General features: G+C 37.5%; 2 protein-coding genes across 3 annotated transcripts in view; one reads left to right on the top strand and one right to left on the bottom strand.

Moving 5' to 3' along the window:
- The first annotated feature begins 1,997 nt into the window (after positions 1-1,997).
- SVIP (small VCP interacting protein) lies at positions 1,998-11,455 on the top strand. Its single transcript, XM_032359080.1, has 4 exons — positions 1,998-2,202; positions 4,322-4,372; positions 4,833-4,946; positions 9,005-11,455. Exons 1-4 carry the CDS (start codon positions 2,149-2,151, stop codon positions 9,017-9,019), a joined length of 234 nt encoding a protein of 77 aa, XP_032214971.1. The 5' UTR covers positions 1,998-2,148; the 3' UTR covers positions 9,020-11,455.
- Positions 11,456-14,349: 2,894 nt separating this feature from the next.
- Positions 14,350-21,388, bottom strand: part of GAS2 (growth arrest specific 2) — a 126,237-nt gene continuing 119,198 nt past the window's right edge. For both annotated transcript variants that reach the window (XM_032358565.1, XM_032358566.1), the window contains one exon: positions 14,350-15,533. In XM_032358565.1, coding sequence (XP_032214456.1) covers positions 15,315-15,533 — 219 coding nt within the window. In that variant the 3' untranslated portion in view covers positions 14,350-15,314. The remainder of the gene's footprint in view (positions 15,534-21,388) is intronic.

The raw sequence follows: 21,388 nt of genomic DNA, 5'->3' as shown, positions 1-21,388 counted from the left end.
GGGTGGCTCAGTTGGTTAAGCACTGGCTTTTGGTTTAGGCTTAGGTCATGATTTTGGAGTTATGGGATCCAGCCCCGCACTGGGCCCTGTGCTCAGCATGGAGTCTGCTTGGGATTCTCTCTCTTCTTCTCCCTCCCCCTACCTCCCCGCTCCCCCATCTCCCTACCCCCACCTCCCCGCTCCCATTCTCTCTCCCTCAAGTAAATTTAAAAAAAAAAAAAATCTTCAAAAAAAACTAAAAATAAAATGTATAGTTACCTATCTGATGAGCATGGAGTATTGTACAGAATTGCCAAATCACTATATTGTACACTATAGAAACCAATACTGTTTGTTAATATGCTGGCTTTAGGAACTTACACACAATTACACAGATGAACTTTAAAAACTTTATTTTAATGGAAAGATAAAGCACATATGATATTCCATTTATCTGGAACTCTAGAAATATAATCAACCTATAGAGATAGAAAGCAATCAATGTTTATGGAAAATGGGAATATATGGGGAAATAAATGGGAAATAAATAAATGGGAAAATATCCCATGTTCAAAGATCAGCATTAATATTGTTAAAATGTCCATAAGACCAAAAGCAATCTACAGATACAATGCAATCCCTATCAAAATTCCAATGTCATTTTTCACAGAAATAGAAAAACATCCTAAAATTTGTATAGAACCACGAAGAATATGAATTGCCAATGCAATCTTAAGAACAAGGCTAGAATCATCACATTTCCTAATTTCAAACTATATTACCAAGCGTTTAGAATCAAAGCAGTTCAGTTTGGCATAAAAAACAGACATAAACATCAATGGAGCAGAATAGAAAGCCCAGAGATAAATCCACATACATATGTCCAGTTAATTTTTGACAAAGGATCCTAGAAGACACAATGGGAAAAGAGTAGCCTCTTCAGGAAATGGTGTTGGAAAAACTTCACAGCCACATGCAAAAGAACAAAAATGGACTTCTTAACACCATACACAAAAATCAAGTCAAATGGATTGAAAACTTGAACATAAATCCTGAGACTTAAAACTAGAAGAAAGCATAAGCAGTAAGCTCCTTGACATTGGTCTTAGTGATATTTTGGATTTGACAACAAGAGCAAAAATAAACAAGTGGGGCTATATCAAACTAAAAAACCTTCTGCACAGCAAAGGAAACTACAAACAAAATGAAAAGGCTACCGATGGAATGGGAGAAAATATTTGTAAATTACGTATCCAATAATGGGTTAATATCTAAAATATACAAGTAAATCCTACAACTCAAGAGTAAAAAAACAAACGACCAATTTTTAAAAACGGGCAAAGAACCTAAATGGACATTTTTCCAACAACATGTGAACGGCCAACAGGTCCATGAAATGGTGCTCAACATCAATTATCAGGGAAATGCAAATCAAAACCACAATGAGGTATCAGGTCACACCTGTTATGATGTCTATTTCCAAAAAGACGAGATAATTGCTGGCAAGGATGTGGAGAAAAGGGAACCCTGTGCGCTCCTGCTGGAACTGTCAACTGGTAAAGCCACCTGGAAAATATGGAGAATCCTTAGAAACTAAAATTAAAACTACCATATATATGATTCAGGAATCCCATTTTTGGGTATAAGGTCAAAAGGAAGAGAGCATTATCATAATAAGATGTCTGTAACCCCATGTCCATTGCAGTTATTACAATAGCAACGTAGGGAAACAACTTAATGTGTCCACTGACAAATGAATAAATACAATACGGTATATCTATTTCTCTCTCCGCATCTCTCTCTCTGCCCCAAAGCAGAAGGCTTTTCCTCACTGGGAGGCCTTGTCCGCCCTCCTGGGACCTGCCAGGCGCTGTAGGGCTGGGCTGGGCAGGGCTGAGAGCGGTGGGGAGTCTCCTCTTTAGGGAGGTGGTGCGAGGCAGGGGCGGGGCGGAGAGACGAAGGGGGCGGAGCCTCGGAAGGGGGTGGAGCAGGGAGGAGCCGGGGCGGGGCGGGGCGTTGCCGCAGAGGGGCGGGGCGGAGCGGAGCCGACGCGCTGGTCCCGGGTGGGGGCGGGACGAGCGCTGCGAACCTGGGAAGCCTGTCTGACCGCGCAGTTGGCACTGCCGGGTCTGGGGCGGGCCCAGAAGAGGACCCCCAGCCGCACTCCCGATGGGGCTGTGCTTTCCCTGTCCGGGGGAGACCGCGCCTCCCTCGCCGGACCTGGTGAGTAAGGCCGCGTCCCCATGTCCCCCGGTTCCCGTGCGGCCGACCCGCGCCGCGCGCACCTGTTCTCCCGAGAGGCGCGCCAGGAGGCCCCGAGCTGTGGGCACCGGGGCGGTTGGAAGCGGGGGCGCGGGCTGGAGAGCTGGCCGCGGGTGGGTGTCTGCTGGCGAAGACGTGTGTGGGGACGCGCTCCCAGGGACTTCGGGTCAGGCGGCGGGACCTGAGCCGCCGCGGCCGCCGCCTCCGCCTCCGAGCCGCTCTCTCCACTTCCGTTACAAAAAATTGCCCGCAGGCGGCACCGCGGTGTTTACCTTTCGCAGACTTAGGCGAAATCGGGAGCTCGTAAGACGCAGGCGTGCGCAGACGGTGCGGTGCTGGAGTCGGGGTGCGGAAAGAGCTCCTCTCGTCGGCTCGCGGCGTGCTTGATCTTCTAGGAGATGTGCGTTTTCCTGTGTCTGTACCAACTGTTTAAAGAAGGTGCTCAATAAAGGCTCTTACGCTCCTCCTGTGCTTCATTGGATATCGTAGTAATCGATGATTTCCCGTTACTGTTTCTCTCTCTCTTTCAAGTTCTTCCTTTTAAAAGAATATCGGATGTTACATCGTAAAGAGCGTACAATTTGTAATCCATGTTTGGCCAATAAAAGGGCCGGGTGCCCACTGTTTTTAAGTTACTTAAATTAGAATTTTTAGATAAATTTTAGATTAAAAAAAGAATACATTTTTAAAAAAATAGATGTGCCTCATGTAATATTTGGGACACACTTACACTAGAAATTAGTCATTGTCTAGATGAAATTCCTACTTAAGTAGGTGGTGGGTGGTACAATCCATTTATACTTTTTGTAGCTTTCTATTTACAACCTTATCTTTACATTAATAGTCCTTACAGGTTGTTGATAACAGAAAAGCTAAATTCCTCTGTTCTCCTATCTGAAAATTCGCTGAAGGAACTGAGTTGTTTACGGAAGTACATGAACTCTTCAACCATTTGATTATGGGTACTGAAAATGACCTGGAAGTCGATGTGGGAAAATTTACCTGGTCGTTCTTGTACGGTTATTTTTAAATGTTGTTAACTTTGTTTATATGGCTGTTAGTAAAATACCAATATACTAGCATTTGTTAAGCCCTGCCCCTGGTCGCCACAGATAAACACATGGCTCACTACTTGAATGTCATTTTATCTTTGGAGCTTATTGGGGACCACCCTAACTAAAATAGATCCCCTACTACACCACCCACTCATCCTTCCATTTCTTATACACCGTACTCATCTTTATATTTTCTGGAAGCACTTACTACTCTTTAACAGACATGTATTTACTTGATTATATTTACCTGAGTCCCCCTCATAGGAATGTAAGTTCCATGTGTATGGAAATGTTTGTCTGTGTTTTTTTCATTGCTGCAAACCCAGCACCTAGAAAAGTTCCTGAGGCATGATAACTGCTCAGTAACTATTTGTCCAGTGGATGAATGAATGTATGTATTGTGGTATGAAAAACAAAGGAGCTATTAACACAGCTGCCAAGAGAATTGTTTACTGTCTTATGTATTTAAAGAATTTATAACTTATAATTGTTAATAGTAGCAATACGTGGTATAAAAGTAGTATCCACTGTTTCCCAACATGGAGCAGTACCTCTTACAAATTCCCTTCAGGGCTTCATGTCCTACACAATGAGATTAGCCCATTTCATTCATGAACATTTCCTGAAAATACCAGCCTACTTCAAACCACTTATTTCCTTCCTTCGCCTTATTAAATGTCATTTGTTGTATTATTGCCCTGACTAGCTTGTAAGACCTTTAAAAAAAAAAAAAAAGCAAATGAATTATTTTATAGGCTAACCTGAATATATATATATATGCATATGTAATATATATTATGTATATGTGTCTTATCTTGTGCTTATTTGAAGACCTATCGATTAGAAGAATGAAATTCAGGAAGTTAAGTATTTCACAAACATTGTAAATAGTGGCAGTCTTAGTGGGACATTTTGAACAAGTACTAAATATTTTTGTAAATCAGTTATATTATCTCTAAGATATAAATTATCCATGATAATGTTTCATTTTATTTTAAAACATTTTTTTGACATGTTTTCTTTAGGAAGAGAAAAGAGCAAAGCTCGCAGAGGCTGCAGAGAGAAGACAGAAAGAGGTAAGAGTAGAAATTCTGCTCATGTAGATAATTGGGTACTTCATTCTATTTATTACTAGCATTGCTAAAGAAAATGGTGTCTGATAACCTGTAAATTTACATGTAATCATTTTTCAAAATGATTTCTATATTTCTATAGGTCATATTAATGCATTTATATCATTTAATGCATGAAAATTATAGATGTCTTCTGTAATGTGAGATGCCCCTTTAGTAACTTTCTTCCTTGGTATTATATGATGATGCCTTATAAAACACTGACACATGAGAAATTTAGGGAAAAAATACCCAGTGAAGAAGTGATAATATGTTTTATATAAAGCTGTTATAGAAATAGTCTTTATAACCGGAGATAAAACCCGTCACCTCCAAAGAAAAACCAAAAAAGCAGCAAACACCTTTTGGATACTGAATACTGATTTTTGTTGTTTTTCTGTACCACTTAATACATTTTCTAAAGGCTGCATCTCGGGGCATTCTGGATGTTCGGTCTGTGGAAGAAAAGAGAAAGAAAAAGGAAAAACTAGAAAAACAAATGGCTGAATCCAGGCCCCCACCAGAAGGTGGACTTAGGGTAAGTATTAAAATTTACTAAAGGTTTAATTTACCTGGAGTTTTTAAAACCTTCAGTAATAGTCTATTGAGTAATTCCCTCTTGCAATAGATTATCAGGAAGTTTTGAACAAATTTAAAAGCATGAAAAGTAGAGATTGGGAGAAGTGCCAATTTATTTGGACATTCCAACATTCATTGTAATAGATTTGCCTTCTTTTTCCCAAAAGGAAAATAGATTGTTTTTCCAGATTATCTTGACACTACATCTTAGTACTTTATATTGATATAATTAATGCTAATATATCAGAAACTTAATATGAAGAGTATAACGAAGAACATAAAAATCACCTCAATTCTGTGTCATTTTGACAGACATCATTTCTAATATCCATTTATTCATTAATCTTACTAAATTGGATTACACTATGGATTCTCTTTTTTATATATAACCTATATTTCTTTACTCAGTGATTTGAGGTTTTTGAGTTTTCTATTATCAGTCATTATCATGGTTAAGTAAATTGGACAGTAGGGTGTACGGGAGGGTGGGGCGTGTAATGCATGTACCTCATGCCTCCCAATGTAGCAATTGCAGTTCTTGACACTGGAAATATAATGATGGACAAGTTAAACAGGTCCTAGAACTTGGGGATCTTTATTGTCTGCCAAACTATAAAGTTTTATTTTACACATTAAAGTTCAAGAAAATATTTGTTCAGATATTAAGATTTTATTCCTTGATCCATTTTTAAAGAAAATAAATTTCTAAAGTATACTTGTGAAAATCAATATCCTGAATTTTAGTTGTTTATATTTAACTTGTCAATGATTTATTAGCACTTACTTTGCTGATTTACTGTCTTCTCAATGGTTTGCTTTTTTTTTAATTTAATTTTATTTTTTTAAATCTAGTTAATATACAATGTTGCCTCAGTTTCAGGTGTACTGCATAGTGATGCAACTTCTCGACGCATTTTGCTATGCTCACTTCAAATGTAGCTACCCTATCACCATACAACCCTATGACAATACTACTGACTTTTTTTTTCCTCCTAAAACTATATCTGTAAATACATACATGTATATATCCTCCTAACCTGTGGAGCAGGCCACTTAGGAGCCTCCTGATCAGAGGTGATTCTGGCTCAGTGCCATAACACAGAAATAAGATTTATCTGTGTGTGTTTCATCATTGTGTATTCATCTAATTTTTTTAATAAGTGAAATTACTAGAAAACAAATTCTTTATCATTAACTTTTAACAATGTATAGATTAATTGGTTTCAGTGGTAAGGTAAATAACTGTGACCATTGTGCTTATATTTTTTAATATACTTCTACAATAGAGTAGAATAAATCCACCATAAAGTGAAATAGTTGGTTGATACAAAGTCAAATATTTATCAGAAGTATAGAAGTTTAATTATTCTACTGAGATATAGGTCTCTGCTACTAGGTTTACTTTATGGAAGTTTCTCAAAAACAAAAAAATTCTGAAAAATTGTAGGACTGGAAATGATGCTGAGGTACTGAGCAGCAATTAAAAATCACATACAAGGTTATAAGAAAACGATACTTACCTATAGCCAGAGTTAAGAAGGTACTTATTTGACATATTCTAACCTAACCAGTTTCACATCAGCTTTTAAACTCTGGGAAAGAAAGAACCTTTCTGAATTAAACTTGAAGCATAGCCTGAAACCTATACGTTAAAAATAAATTGGGCCATGTACTGCTTCTGGTCCCTTCAGAAGTGCTCAGAATTAGAATCATCCCAATTTTAAATTAAGTACCTGTTTTTCTTTGTGTACTGTTCTTACAAGAGAGCTCTCTGGTTCTGTTAATAAAAATCACCCTCAAGGCCATCAAAGTTGGACAGTCACTCATTCTGATAAACCACAACTGTTGCATACTGTGTCATTTTCCTTTGGAATATTTCTAAGCACTTCTACCATAAATACATTAGCTTTAAGGGACATACTCCTTTCTCCTTGAACATCTATGTAGATCATCAAAAGCATACAGTGAAGTTCAAAATCAATTTTTAGAGGCTCAGAACTAACAGAAGGGGGGATATAAGGCAGAGTATGACTTTAATTTTCAACCCTTCTTGGCCTAGGGTCCTGTAAAGACTGCTGCCAGGCCTGTTCTACAGACTGGCCTGGAGTGTCGTATTATGTAGCTAGATTCTTCCTAACCAGACTCCATAGTATGAAGAAAACATGTCCTTTCCCTGTGTTCATGAACACTACATCTTCATCTCCTGACTAGCTCTGCCTAGGATAATTGGCATTGGCAGTGCTCACTATCTTCTGGAAAGGCAGCTTTTTTTTTTTTTTTTTTTTTACCTTTTTAATTTCTTTGTATTGATATGCAATACATTAGTTTCAGGTATACAACATAGTGATCCACAAATCCATACATTATGCTATACTCATAAGTGTAGCTCCATCTTTCATAACCCTGTTACAGTACCATTGACTGTATTCTTCAAGCTATACCCTTTTTCCTCATGACTTATTCATTCCATAAGTGGAAATCTGTATCTCCCACTACCCTTCACCCATTTTGCCCATCCTCCCACGAGCAACCATCAGTTTGTTCTCTGTATTTATGACTCTGCTTCTGCTTTTTAAAAATTTTTTTTGTTTTTTAGATTCCACATGTAAGTGAGATCATATGGTATTTTTCTTTTTCTGACTTATTTCACTTAGCTTAACACCCTTTCATCCCAGCCATGTTGTTGCAAATGGCAAGACCTCATCCTTTTTTTAATGGCTGAGTAATACTCCCTATTGTGTGGGGGGAAGGGGCACACACAGCACACCTTTATCCATTCATCTATTGATGGCCACTTAGATTACTTCCATATCTTGGTTATTGTAAAGAATGTTGTGATAAACATACAGGTACATAGATCTCTTCAGATTAGTGTTTTCATTTTCTTTGGGTAAATACCCAGTAGTGGAAATACCAGATCAAACAATATTTCTATTTTTAGTTTTTGAGGATTGTGCCCCCATACTGTCTTCCATAGTGGCAACGCAGCCTTATTTTAAGAAGTGAGTGTGGTGCTGACATCCGGGTGCACACTAATATCAGTATAGGATATAACAGTACAGGAGTAGTGCATGTACTTTCATGCAGTGGCTTTCAACCCTAGCCATGTGGTGGGAACTCAGGAGGAACTTTCTAAAAAGATTGACCCTTGGGTCCCACCTCATACCAATCAGAATCTCGGAAAGTGCGAGAGTGGAATTTAGTCATCAAGACGTTTTTAAGCTCCTCAACCTAATGCCAACTCTAGTGTTTTTAACACTAGTCTTCAGAGATACATTGTGGGAAATAGAGTCCCATGCTAAAAATGAAACAAAAAAATTTAAATCCTGGATCCTATATTGTACACTGAATCCTTTTCTTTGAAATTAAAAAAAAGGCACAGTGTTCAAGTCTCTAAGAAGTCCTGAAATAAACAAAAGCATCTTTACTTGGATTAACCCTGAACTTTCAAAACTGAAATACAGATATTTAAAAGAATATGTAACACCCAGTAAAATTCCTTGGATGTACATGAAAACCACTCCTCAAGAGACTGGTAAATACCTGGTACCATCCCAGTGGCTTTTTCCAGAATTTACTACTGCAGATTTTATAGAGTTGCTTGAACAGAACAACAAAGTTTCTCAAGTCAAGCAAGGAAAGAACTTGGACAAACCATTACTTAATTTCTGCAAGTTCTTAGTTCCCCGCCTCAAACAGGAATTCCTCTTTTTTTATTGTATTGATTTCATTGTTTTTATTTTGTGATGTTTTATTTTTTCCTGAACTAATTATTAGATATTTGGGATTTAACTACCCATTAATCTGCTCAGATATTTTGTTTCACTTCTTCGTGTTTTTAAACAGTTATGTATCTTATTTCAGATGTTTGACCATAATGGAAAATTATACTTATCACTACTATGCACAGAAATCATTTTGCATTTGTATAGCCCACATTCCTATTTTTGTTCACAAGGATATTTTAACATAACTTTAAATAAAATTTACTTTTCTCCATATATTTTTCTTTTCTAGTGGACAGTTTCATAAGCATAACATGGGTGGAAAAGTGTATTGCCAATAACGAATATCTGCAATCAAGTGGACGTCCTCAGCTCACTTTCTTCTCTTTGAATAAATCAAGATTCAGACTTTGCAATTTTAGTGCCATTAAATGCAGTCAGTACTTTTCAATATTGGTATACTGAAAATGCTTTTGATGTTCAAATTTAGAAAATGCCAGACCTTTCATTAAATACTTATTTTCTTATAATTGCTTTTCTGCAGACAGTAGGCGATTTGCCCTTATTTAGTAGTTAAAACAGGGACCTAAATAGTGAATAAATATATATCGCATGTAAAAAGTCTGCCTACACCTCAGACATTAAAGTTTGCTATTGTATTTTCTCTCCTTTATAAAATGACCTTGCAATCTATAGTTTTCTGCTTAATCTTGTATCTCTTTTTATTTCATTATTTATGAAGGCTTTTGCTTAAACATATGGACTTCGTGCCTTTAAACTGTTCATCAGGGAAAATTTTGAAAAATCATTTGAAGGGCTTATGTGAAGGAACACTATAAATTTTTATAACTTACTAAGTAATATTTGTAGAAAATTATGAATTTCTCCTAATTTGTTTTCTATTTCTGCGGCTTATAAAATTAATATATAGTGTTTTACATTGCAATAAAGTGTTTTTTTGCTTGCTGTATTTAAAATTATATATTAGTAGTGCCATCAGAGGGCAGTGATGGACTGTTACGCAATATCAGATTCAGCTCTAAAGATCTTTGTGGTAACTGAGTGAGTTGAACTAAGAATCTGGATGGGCTATACTGAGTAGCAATACATTTTTCCAAATTTCACAGGTGTTTTTATTCTTTAGTATTTATTAAAGAATGATCGTAAGATTTGTACAGATGTGAAATTGCCAGTACAAACATGAATGTATGAAATAGAAACATGTCAGTACTGTATTTTAAAAGGTCTACTTTAAGCATAAAATACTATGAGGTTAATTCTGTGGGATTCAGAGTCATAAAATTTTCACATTTGTGTTTATTAGAAACATGAGTTTATAGTATTTCTGTTTTTTGAGTTTTCCTTCCCTTGTGTATAATAAGCTAAAATACAAGAATTTCTCTATCTTTTAATTTGTTTGCTCTTTTGGATGACAGGGCCACAATCCGAGCCCTAAATTAGAATTCATAGATAGTAAGTACCAATAGGGATTATAAATTAAATAAACCAGCTCATTTGATCTACAGAAAGAATCTGAGCCGTTATTGTGCTCATCCCTCCCACAAGGCTCACATTATATAGCAGTATATTGTATATGTTAATTTTAAAGAGATCGAACTATGGTGTAAGTCTCTTGACTCTTGTTTGGAAAAATTACTTTCTCTATTATGTATAGAATAGTTTGTGAATATCCAGTCAAGACATATATTTAAACAGGCTCAATTTTCTTCATCCTTTAGAATATTAGTGGTACTTTTGTTCACAAAGGATAGTGAAATCATTAAACTTTATTTTAGAAATAAAATTCTTGACTTTATGAACATGATTGATTTTTCCAAGGCAGAAAGGAGGAAAGATCCTCAATAGCTGAATATAGAACCAAATCATATTGTCCTTGAACTGTGCAAATCCTTCATTCTGCTTTAATATATAAAGAACAATTTTATCTGTACTACCTTAAGAATTACAATTTGGGTTGGTATAAACAAAGGTTTATATCCAGGGGATAATGCCCTATATCTAATAGAGTTTATATCCAAATAGCATGTTTATTTACTTTTGAACCATGAATGTATGTTGGTGTATTGCCTTCTGGGAACAATGGGATATGCTGCTCTAGCCAGTCATGCATGGCCTGCTTCCGTGGGTTTAATCTGCGTTCCCCAAAACCATAAGGGAAGCATCGGCTAAGGCGTGATACTAAAATGCTAAGAATAGTTTTAGGAAGGGGAAGTGAAAAGAGGAGATGAGATGCTTGATAGAAAACCAATCAGTGACTACTAAAAAAAAAAAAATTGTACCTATACATCCAAGCATCTCCCTCATCAAGTTATGAATCAGTTCCTGATGGGAATCTTAACTTGGAGCCAATTTCCCATAAATCATCATTTTTAAATAGGAAAATATAGTAAAATGCTTAATATGTGACCCAAACCCTCCAAAAAATTACTAAAATATAACTGAAACAGTAAAATGCATATATATTAACTATCATGTTCAGATGTAAAATGCTAAAACTATGGCTTCTTAATTCTAATCATCAAGCTAACAAGAGTGATAACAAAAAGCTGTATATCATCACACAGCCCCTTTGTTGACATGCTGCATGTTGTTTTAAAACATCTATACGTGCTACTATGGTTCCACTGATTGTATTTTGGATGTAATTAACAGTTTTCACACACATGGTTTGTTATAAATTCTGTATTGCTTTATGCGGACACAAATATACATTTTTCCTATATAAAAATTGACTTTGGCTGTCTCTTTAACAAGTTGATTTTATTTATTAATTTGACAGACAGAGATCACAAGTAGGCAGAGAGGCAGGCAGAGAGAGGGGGAAGCAGGCTCCCCGCTGAGCAGAGATCCCAATGCGGGGCTCGATCCCAGGACCCTGGGATCATGACCTGAGCCCAAGGGAGAGGTTCTAACCCACTGAGCCACCCGGGTTCCCTCTTTAACAAGTTTCATCTTCACTACGTATTAAATAATTAGAAGTTAGGTGAATGGTTAGGGAAACCATGACCCTTTCATCTCTTTGCGATGAACGAGAACAACAGAGCTAATGGCCGTTTGGTATGTTCATAAAATCTCTGAATTTATAGCCAGGCATGGTCCTTTTTCTATACTCCAAAGGAGAGATGATATTGTTAGTTTCCTGTTTTCATAGAGAAATAGCAAAATAATACAAAGTGTCTAGCTTTCCTCCTTGGTACCCCAGGAAAATTGACATCAGCTTTGAATTTTCCTTTTCTCCTCCAACAGTTCAATGTGTTTATCTTTGCTAAGAATTATTCTACGCCCTTAGAAGAAAAAGTAACTTGTCAGTTTTTGTTTCGAGTAATATCTGAGTAAATAGGTCAGTAAGCCAAGAGGTAGGTAGCTAGGCATCTCTCTCTGTGTTGACATTTAAGGTGTGCGGTGTTTCTTTTAACATTTTCAAACAAGCATCTCAAATCCCCATGACTATCACATGTGCTTTAAGTTGATGCAAATGTGGCTCCATAGCCATTTTCTTTGATTTTCTCAAAAGCCACTTAGAAGGCATTTGTATATTTCACAAATTTTGAACAAGTTTTGGGTTGATTCAGAGAAGTTTGTTCCAACAACTCAAACAGTTTAAATTTCTCATATGACATAACCTTTTTATTATCCTATTCTCCTTGTTCTAGATATGTCTCATTTTGCAAATATTGCCTCTAAATAGGATTATTATGGCCTGAGAACTGAAAATTCATAAATTACTTGACCTGGATATTATACTTTATTATATCTTTGATCACACTGCCTATTCTTATAGCACCATACTTAAGTTTCAAATTAATCCCCTCTAGTTACATTTTTGCAAGTACTTGGAATATAATCTCAAATGGACCTAATTAGTTTTGCACACAGATTGACCCTTTCTAAGCTATTTTTCTGAAATCGGTTTTGTCACAGAAGTCAGAAGTCACATTATCCTAACTCCTTACGCTATACCTACTTCCTAAGATGTATTTTCTCATTCTACATTTCTCAGATAGCTAGGGTATAAATAACAGACATACTTAAAATAGGTTAAATAGGTTAAAAAATACCAAGCATCTCATGCAGACAATCCTTAAATAGCTATACACAAATTTGTAGAACTAAGGAGTTTAGAAAGGTTCCAGAATACTAAACAAATATATGAAAATGTCATTGCTATTTCTATGTGCAAATAATAAATAATCTGAAAATTAAGGAATAATTTCAATGATAGTATCATCACATAGAAGAAAATACTTGGGAAAAAGAAGTAAAAGATTTGAACTAAAACCTATAAAACACAGTTGAGAAGTTAGAAAAAAAATCTAAATGGTTGACACCATTGCATATTTATGGCAAAAGGTATTTTGCAAATGTAATTCAGTTAATGCCCTTAAAATGGGAGATTATATTGTATTATCTGGATGGATTAAATCTAATCACATGGATCCTTAAAAGCAGAAAATCTTTCCAACCTGTGGTTCCAAAGAGATGTGAATAAAGTAGTATCGTTGAGATACTATATTGCTGGCTTTGAAGACAGAGGAAAGACATGAGCCAAGGAAATCAGGCAGCCTCTGTAAAGCGGAAAAAGCAAAGGGATTCTCTCCTAGGCCCCTGCTGACACCTTGATTTTAGGCCAGCCACACCATCTCAAATTTCTGACCTATGAAACTATAACAATAAATTTGTGTTGTTTAAGCCACTAGTTTCTGGTAATTTGGCACATTAGCATAGAAAACAAAATAAATGATTTTTTTAACCTATACATTTTTAAACTAAATTAATGAAATTAATTTTAATTCTTAAAGATAGAGGTGCCTGGGTGGCTCAGTGGATTAAAGCTTCTGCCTTCGGATCAGGTCATGATCCCAGGATCCTGGAATTGAGCCCTGCATCAGGCTCTCTGCTCAGCAGGGAGCTTGCTTTCCCCACCCCACACCCCACCCCTGCCTGCCTCTCTGCCTACTTGATCTCGGTCAAATAAATAAATAAAATCTAAACAAACAAAAAAAAGACATAGGTTTATTTATGGAAAAAGGTAAGCACTGGAGAAAGTTTTGATGAAAACATTATTGTAGATACAGAGAAATTCAATGCTCATATTAGTTTAGGAACATAAAAATCAAATCAATGTATTTTAAAATATACTACAATTATTACTGTTCCAAGGGGATTTTATTTCTGACAAAACTTTAATTTTTTTTTCCCCCAGAACAATTACCACCACTTCCAGTACCACCAAATTATACAATGCCTGTTGTTTAAAAACTTCACAAATAACAGGTTGTATACACTTTGACTAAATCAGTCATGTGACAAACGCTTCCTCCCTGACTTACTGGAGCAAGAAAGGTGGATTTTTTTGTTGTTGTTGAAAAATGAGGGAATGACAAATTAATTCTGCCTATACTTAAGATACTCAAGATAGCACTTAAGGGATTACCTATGATAATATCTAGGTTATCTGCCGAGGGGAACAAACAATGCCATCACCCAGCTGCCCAAAAGGAAGAAGCACTAGCTAGCCCTAATTTGACCCTTCCTAGAACTCTCCGGGAAAGTCGCCACTTGAAGATAATCTTTATTTCGGAATGAAGCATCGATATAGAGACAGGTAATTTTTTAAAATTTATCTTTTTAATTCTTGAATCAGTGAGGACAATAGTTTGCTGCTTATGGGTACGAAACAGCCCTGTCCTAGGTATACAAGGGTATACATAAGTCTGTAACAACATCAGCTACAGTGTACTTACTTTACTAGACAGCATAGCAAAGTAGGATTAACTAAAGATATATTTTCATAAGAAAATGCTTTAAAATAACATGAAGTCAATGAACACTTGACTGTACAATTTACTGTCAAAATATAAACGTATGTCAGCTTATGTGTGTGAATTACACTAAGTCAGTCTCAACACCGCCATGTGCTTAGGAATGTATGAAATACTTCATAAGCGATCCTCTAAAGGGTGTACTGAAAACTTCCAAAAGTACCCCAGATATTTGGTCATAGATAAGGAATAAACTTTAAGGCATCTTCCAAGCGAATGTAAACTTTTCTAAAGTGGCCTTTCCAGTAAAGTATTACTGTTGTGAACGCTCTGCACTTATTCATGGTGTGGTTGAAGATTTTTTAGTACATATTATCACACTAATTGTCACCTTTTTAAAATTTGGCTTAAAAAGCCTGCAATTATAAAAGTGTCTGGGGTGCTTTTTGTAGACATAAGGCAGGCACTTCCTGTTGACTGATCTAGAAATCCTAAATATTTTCTTCTAAGAGCAGTTTTTATCTCTAGCTAGGATTGTATTTCTAACATGTACTAAATACTGTGTTCACATACTGAAAAATAATAATTTGCCTACAATTTTTCTAATTTAAATCTGAGTTTAGAATTTAATTGGTCATTTTCTACAGAAGCAACAAAATAAATAGTGCTACTCTCTGAACATTTTTCAATAGTAATGACATTTTTCTGTCTGTTACTCCTTTTTTCAAAGTGATTTTCAGAGCGTGTGGACTAAACTGACTACACTGGAGAAGTGGGTACAGGCCATTATGAGAGTCCCCTTATAGCGACCAACTAGCTTCATTTAATCTCCTTCTTAGCCTTATAATTGGCAGAGACCACCAGGTAATTATCTGGATTCATGTCCTTAAGGGTTGGAGATTTGCTCTGGATGGGGGATGTTTTGCCATCGACACGGGAGATCTGCAGCATCCGGCAGGGGTCATGTTTCAACAAATACCCTGCAAAAGTTTCCCATCCTCCTCCCACACGGACCATGACATGTTTGTTGTGCAGCATCTGAAATGAAAGAAGAGCAAAAGGATTACATTCTGAGAATTCTTACAGTATCTCAAATCCACCTTCATTTCTACCCCTGTTACTGTTTTTTGTCTGTCTTGTTTTTCATGCCCCATTGTTTCCTACTTGGTGCCCAGCCTCTGAGTTTACATAGTTTGTGAAAGAGGCTTTCTCTTTCCCATGTATGTGGATCACGGGCACACATGCCCAGGATCCAGAATCACCCTGCTATGGGAATCTAAAAGATCTATGTATAACCCCTTGTTTGGTTGAATGTGTCTGAAAAGTTCTCTCTGATGTTCCATTATAGACTCATCACTGCCCCCATTTTCTGCCCATTGCCTCAGTTAAGTGCTACATTCTTCTCACCGTGTTATTCCCCTCTGAACCAGGACCCAAAAGACCATGGAAATGTCTGCCATTGACTATCATGTGAATAGTCACACAAATACTCAATATGAAATAGAATGGAAAAGTACCCCCCAAACTGAAGTCTTCTCCAGGCACTGAGCCCTTCCAGGTCAGATGTTGTTGAATGGCCATTTGTTTCTCTTTACTTTTTTTTTTTTTTTTTTCCCTAATTGCTTAAAAGAATAACTTACCTTCCAGGCCCATGGGCCATCTAGAGTTCCAGATTAACAACGCTGCTGGTTAAAAAAGTAAAGAATATATGGTTCTTTTGATCTAGCAAAACCATGTCAGAGCTGCAGAGGTTTGGCATGGAGAGCCAAAGAATTTGATCTTGGCTTCTTTCAAATATCAGAAAATGTAAGGTTAAAGGGAGCTGTTCCTCCATCATCAAAGACCCTGCTGACTCTGTTCCCTGCCCACAAAGCAATATAATCTTGGGAAGGACATATAGTGATGTGTGAGGGAATTTGAGGAATCATTTTCATCACAGAAGCTATCAAATCTACTTGAATTTCTCTTGCTGTGTCAGTTGAAGATCTGGAGTTTGTTTTGTTTTTTTTTTGTTTTCTCCCATCAAGTGGAAGATGATTTTTGCTTACTGCTTTCATTTACCTGTTGAGCATCTGATGGAAGTGCTGGACTCTTTTTGAATCCTTGTATCCACAAAAATCTGCATGTGTGTTTAGGGGCTTTGCAGACACCCAGAAATCCACCCATGGACTCAAGATAAATCCTGATGCATGTGGTTGATATGAAGAAGTTTCAGATGTTGTACAAAGTAACAATGTGCTGGATATCCATAAAAATGGAGACTCATGAAAAAAGATGAAGTTAAATTTTACTCTACTGGTTATTCTCATTGAGAGAATAACAATTATAATTAGAATAGAATTAGAATAAAGGACCTTCAGAAACATCTAGCTAGAAGTTTTTAAACTTCTTTTGACATCAGGATCTACTCGTTAAAATCTCAACAGGAAGCCTTGTCATGTCATATGAAGCAGGCAAAAGGAGTCAGGATTTGGCTGTATCTCTTTCGCCTCCCCTGGTCCTGCCAATAATACCATGATCTTGTTTTCCAGATGAAGATCCTGAGGCCCAGATCTTTGGTGTAATTTGCTGAGACTAGTGCCCAGATTTCCTGACTCCAGTCTAATACTTGCCCCACAACTGTTCTTCTTTGTACGGCAAAATCCATCAAGGCTTTTTAAAATTGGACTGACCCATTTTCATTCCCACAAGCTTCTGGTGTGTCTCTACTGCTTGCTTCCAAAACTTGGAGTTACTGGGACAAAAACTGCAAAGGCGGACATCCAAACAGTATTCTGACCCTTTCTCCCACTATTCTAGAAAACAGCTTTGCCTATTGTTGATGTTCTGGTTCTTCCTAGCCCTGCAAATTACATTTAAGAGTTGTCGTTAAGCTTCCTAGCTATGAATGCCTGGCAGAATGCCCAAATTCGCCTATGAGCAGACTATTTCAACCAGAAGGAACCACCAGTCCGTACAATTTTTAGATAATTAGCTAACTCTGGAAAACAGTGAAAAGAAATGTTTTTCTGCCTGGCATATATAATCATTGAAATACAAACCCTTCTTGCAGATTCTTTAATGAATCCACGTGTGCAAAGTGGATCCAACATGAAACTGTTCTGCAGAATGTGAAGAACATAGGAATTAAATTTCTGCCCACCTCATCTTCCATATCCTTTCAACAGTTAAGCAGTAACCTATAATTCTCTAAGAAGGTCAGTGGTCAAACTGAACAACGGTTTCAAGCAGGGGATTAAGATTTCACGGCCATAAGCACTTATACCCTTGATGGCAGAGATTTAAATTCCATGTCTTATCTTAGTATGTGCTAAGTCTCAAGAAAAAAAATAATAATAATAACGCCCATCCCAATGTCCACAAACTAAACCCCTACTATTTTAACCTAATAGCAAATTAACCTGCTATAAACCACACTACTCTCAACTCTTCCCTCCCACCCCCCACAGTGCTTACTCTAAAAACGCCAGCCTTGAATTAACTGTATAATCTTCTAAATCACAGTAGAGAAGTTGAACTCCTGCTGGAAGAACTCTTTTCATCTCAGGGATTAGTGATGTTAGGCCAGTTGCAATTAATTGATCCTTTTGGTTTGGTTAGCTCAATTTCTTATTCCTCCCTATTATTCTCAAACACACTACTCATCTCTGTCCTTCTCATTCTACTGATGGCTTCACCATCATCAGGCATGGCTTCCTCTCTCAGCACCTCCACTGGCTAATTTACTCCAATCTATATTTATCCTTTTCTCCACTTTCCTCATCACAGAAAGAAGTCTTCCTGTCCAAAGTCAATTCCTCCCCATATGTCTTAATTCCCATTACCACCATGCAGAAGATCCTGAATCAAACATCACACCTCTCTCCTCTTTCTCCAACTCACTGTACCCTTAGCTTTCAGGGGATAAACATACCCAAGCCTCTCTCACTCTTGTACAAAGAAAAACTCTGCTCCTTCCATACCAGTTTTCTTTGTTCTCATATGTTTTCCTTATAACTGAGCTTTCTGGTAAGCTTACACCTGATGTCTTTGCTTTCACCTTCCTATTAATTAGTTAATTCTTCCCCCACCTGTTTACTGACTAAACTTTGAAGGGAATCAGATGACCTCTCAAATTGTCAAATTCAACGGATGGTTCTTAATCCGTATCTTTCATGATCACTCAGGTAAGGTATCTGATTAGTACTGACCAATCCTTCCCTTCTGCTTTATTCTCTAGAGCAAGACTCTCTCTCGTGCACCTCCTCCTACCTCTCCCCTTGAACTTTCTCTGTCTCTTTCATAGGTGCTATTTCTTCTGCCTACTTTTAAGCTTTGTTGTTGCAAATGACTCTGAAGGATTCTGTCGTTTCTCCACTGCTTTTCTCATTCTGACCACTCTGTATCTGGAACCTCACGGTTTTCTCTACTATCTAGTTTTATCTCTCAAATTATATTCTGGCCTTTGCCTCTTCCCCGAGCTTCCAAATGCAAGGGCATAACGAGCCCACCACCTTCCCGCTTCAATTAGAAGGCTCCACAGGCTTTTCCTAAAAGAATCAATAGGATGGGCATTCTCTGTAACTAGTCAGACTCCAAAAACATTCATTTATCCCCCAAATGATTCTCAGGGTCTATGTTATTGTTACTGTTATTCATTTCAGTACCTTTCCGTGGGCCACTGGAAGGATCTCACTGCCTCGAGCCTTGCTGAGTCTGGTTTAGTAAATCCATTTCCACCGAAGGGAGTTCCGCAAGTGCCTGTTGGATTGTCTCCTACCTAAATGCCTTCACTAGCTCCCTCCCCGCCCCAGGCTAATATTCAGTTCCCTTTACACCAAGACCTCTCCTGCTGGCCTGACGTGCCCTTCCCTGAGCTCTGGGGACCCATGAATTATTTTAGTTCTATGTTCCCTTATGGCACAGCCTTTCTTTCATGCTTTTGCATGTTTGCCCCTAAATGTGGAGTGTCTTTTCTGCTTTGCCCTCCCTACTTACCAGGACTACAAACATTAATTCAAACATCACCTCTGCCTGAAAATTCTTCACCATCTCCTTCCTTACCAGATAAGTGAATGCTTCCTTCCTGTATGCTCTTTAGGTTGCCCGTGATTCATTGTTTCAGTCTACGGTAGCTGTCAATTTACCTGCGTGCCTCTTTTAATAATGTGTGCACTCGAGCGCCTGGGTGATCAGTGGATTAAGCTCAGGTCACGGTCTCAGGCCCGCATCAGGCTCTCTGCTCAGCAGGGAGCCTCCCCCCGCCCTTTGCCTGTCTCTATGCCTACTTGTGATCTCTGTCTGTCAAATAAATAAATCTTTAAAAATAAATAATGTGTGAGCTCCCCAGAGAGAGTGATGATGCATCTCATTTCTTAAATTTCCCATATACAAGCTCGGAACAGTATCAATATGTTATCGTATTAATACTCTTTTCCGTGTATGCTTCCACAGGCTCTACTTAACTTTGCTTAGCTGATGATGTCATTTTCAGAATTATTCCATTTTATAGATGGGAAAACTGATGCTTTTAGAAGAAGGACTGATGTCCTCGAGCCACCTGTGCATGATCACACCACAAGTCAATGGCAGAGCTGAATAAGAATTATTTTCTCCCATTAGGTCACACCCACTGATTCTATAAAATATTTGCTTAGTTACTTGCTAGTGAAATTTAGCACAGGCAAGGAACTGTCAATGTCAGAAACAGTAATCAGCAGCTTAAGCAAATTAAATGCCCATGTAAAATGATTTATGGTGCTATGTTCTAATAAACCCCATATAAACATCGAATTTCATTTCAGAAGGTTATCTTGCAATGGTCCTATAATTACTTCAGAAATAAACTTGTGTCAAGTGCAGGTAATAGGATAGAATATATTTATAGCCAGATAGCTGTCAGTGTAAGTAGGACTAGGCTTTGATCATCTATACAGTTACAGTGCCTTTATTTTCTGTGTTTCACAATACTGAGTAGTTTTGTGTTCTCCATTCCAAAAGACGACTCCTCTTGACTGGTAGCATACGTGCACGTGACAATTGAGTATTTAGTCTTGGTTTTCTGTCCTATTCTTTGGTGTGTGTCTTCTCAAGGAGAGAAAAATAAGAGAATTGCTACAAATCTTCTCCAAGACTGCACGTTGCAAAGCGATAGTGTTTGCATGTTAAGCCTATTCTGGCTGATACCAGTTTTTCCAGGGGACCTCACTCCTCACTGTGCCTTTGATCCTACTGAAAGGAAGAGGATTCACTACTGACTTAACAACATCTTTCATTGTGGAAAGGGGGAAAAAAAAAACCAAACCAACAATACCAAAAAATCTGTCCACGTTTCTCCCAATGGCCTCGAGAAATTCAGGCAGATTTGGGCTGTTGGAGACATGCAAATATTTTCTTTTTTGGTAGCTGTGAGTAGTATACATTCCTTGCCCAAGAAGAGAACCATATGTCTCAAAGTTATGTTTTTTAATAATTCCGTTCGGTAATGGGAAAAAAATTCCCATCCTTATCAAGGGCATTTGCGTTATGCCTTGTTCTCTTATGATGTAATTATGTGTCATTTTCCAAGGAGGCCTCTTCGTATGTACCAGCAGCAGGGAACCCTTTTTCCTTAGATGACACAGAGTCATAATATTAGAGCACCTACTAGGTGTCTGGTGACCTACAAACACACCTTGTTAAAATGAGTAAAAAACAACACTCAAACCATTGGCAATGCTCTCATTTCACAGGTGTACAAATCAGTGAAGAGAGAGCCACTCTAGAAATTGCATCTCCTTTATCTCTCATCTAGCACAGGGACTTACAACTAAAGAGCTGTAGTCTTCCAGAAACTACTATTCTAAAAATAAATCCAATATTTAAAGATGGATGAATCGCTTGATATATTGATCCAGCAGGGGTTCGTAACATGT

This window comes from Mustela erminea, chromosome 9 (assembly GCF_009829155.1).
Source record: "Mustela erminea isolate mMusErm1 chromosome 9, mMusErm1.Pri, whole genome shotgun sequence".
Classification (NCBI taxonomy): Eukaryota; Metazoa; Chordata; class Mammalia; order Carnivora; family Mustelidae; genus Mustela; species Mustela erminea.
This window is presented reverse-complemented; position numbering and strand designations above follow the sequence as displayed.

Coding starts and splice junctions, on each gene's coding strand:
- SVIP (XM_032359080.1), top strand. CDS start 2,149: ATGGGGCTGTGCTTTCCCTGTCCGGGGGAGACCGCGCCTCCCTCGCCG. Junction 2,203..4,321: donor CGCCTCCCTCGCCGGACCTG/GTGAGTAAGGCC, acceptor TGTTTTCTTTAG/GAAGAGAAAAGAGCAAAGCT. Junction 4,373..4,832: donor CAGAGAGAAGACAGAAAGAG/GTAAGAGTAGAA, acceptor CATTTTCTAAAG/GCTGCATCTCGGGGCATTCT.